The following is a 1,279-nucleotide window of genomic DNA, read 5'->3' on the forward strand; positions in this document are numbered from 1 at the left end:
TGAATAAGTATGGGTTAGAAGTATGAGGTGGCATAAGTATGGGTTGGGAAAGCATGAAGTGGCATAAGCATGAGGTGGCATAAGTATGTGTTGGAGAAGCATGAGTTGGCATAAGCATGGGTTGGAAAAATATAATCAGTCGGACTCCCTCGGTTGGACTCGCTCAATAGGACCCCCTCGGTCGAACCCCCTCGGTCGTGACATATATTTTTCCTCGGCCCGGACACAGATTTTCCTCGGCTCCGACACAAATTTGTCTTGGGTCCTTGGTTTTGTCCAGGACCAAAGTTACTTGGTCTGAAATGAAATTTTGGGTGTGATAACTCGACCCTACTTAAAGGAATTTCGACCCCGAAATTAAAACGTACCAAATAAATCGGTATACTTCATTTGCATGTCTTCCTCTACTTCCCAAGTAAATTCATTTGCAGAATGGTTGCTCCATAGAACCTTCACCATGCTGATTTCTTTATTTCGCAGCCTTCTGATCTGCCTTGAAATTATTTTTGTTGGGATCTCTTCATAAGCCAAGTCTGGTGTCCACTGCATTACATGATGATGGATGATATGGGTCAGATTTGGAATATACTTCCTTAGATTAGAAACATGAAAAACGTTGTGGACTGTATCAAGATTTGAGGGCAGGGCAAGTCTATAAGCAACCTCCCCTATTTCCTCCAGAATTTCAAAGGGGCCGATGTACCTTGTATTCAACTTGCCCCTTTTCCTGAATCTGATGATACATTTGCAAGGGGAAACCTTTATGAAAACATGGTCGCCCCTACTGAAAGATGGATCTCGGCGTTTCTTGTCAGCATAGCTTTTCTGCCTAGTTTGAGCTTCTAGCAGCCTCTTCCTGACCTTGCCCACAAGGGCCATGGTGTTGGATACAATTTCTAGCCCAATCACAATTTTCTCGCCTACTTCGTACTAGTGTAGTGGTGTCCTGCACTTCTTCCCATATAATGCTTCAAAGGGCGCCATTCCAGTGGAAGATTAGAAACTATTGTTGTATGCGAATTCTATCAACGGTAGCCTGGGTTCTCAATTGCCTCCAAAGTCAATAAGACTAGCCCGCAACAGGTCCTCAAGTGTTTGGATCACACGTTCAGATTGGCCGTTGGTTTGAGGATAAAAGGCAGTGCTGAAGCTTCGTTCCTAGACCCTTGTGAAGACTTTCCCAGAAATGTGAAGTGAAACGTGGGTCTCAGTCTTAAACTATCCTTGCTAAAATGTCATGCAACCGAACTATCTCTTGCAGGTACAACTCCGCATATTG

At 44.0% G+C, this 1,279-nt stretch overlaps 1 protein-coding gene across 1 annotated transcript; it reads right to left on the reverse strand.

Moving 5' to 3' along the window:
- Positions 1–357: 357 nt before the first annotated feature.
- Positions 358–879, reverse strand: LOC124918425. Its single transcript, XM_047458584.1, has one exon. It carries the CDS (start codon positions 877–879, stop codon positions 358–360), a length of 522 nt encoding a protein of 173 aa, XP_047314540.1.
- Positions 880–1,279: the final 400 nt, after the last annotated feature.

Source organism: Impatiens glandulifera, unplaced genomic scaffold (genome assembly GCF_907164915.1).
Source record: "Impatiens glandulifera unplaced genomic scaffold, dImpGla2.1, whole genome shotgun sequence".
NCBI lineage: Eukaryota > Viridiplantae > Streptophyta > Magnoliopsida > Ericales > Balsaminaceae > Impatiens > Impatiens glandulifera.

Coding starts and splice junctions, on each gene's coding strand:
- LOC124918425 (XM_047458584.1), bottom strand. CDS start 879: ATGGCCCTTGTGGGCAAGGTCAGGAAGAGGCTGCTAGAAGCTCAAACT.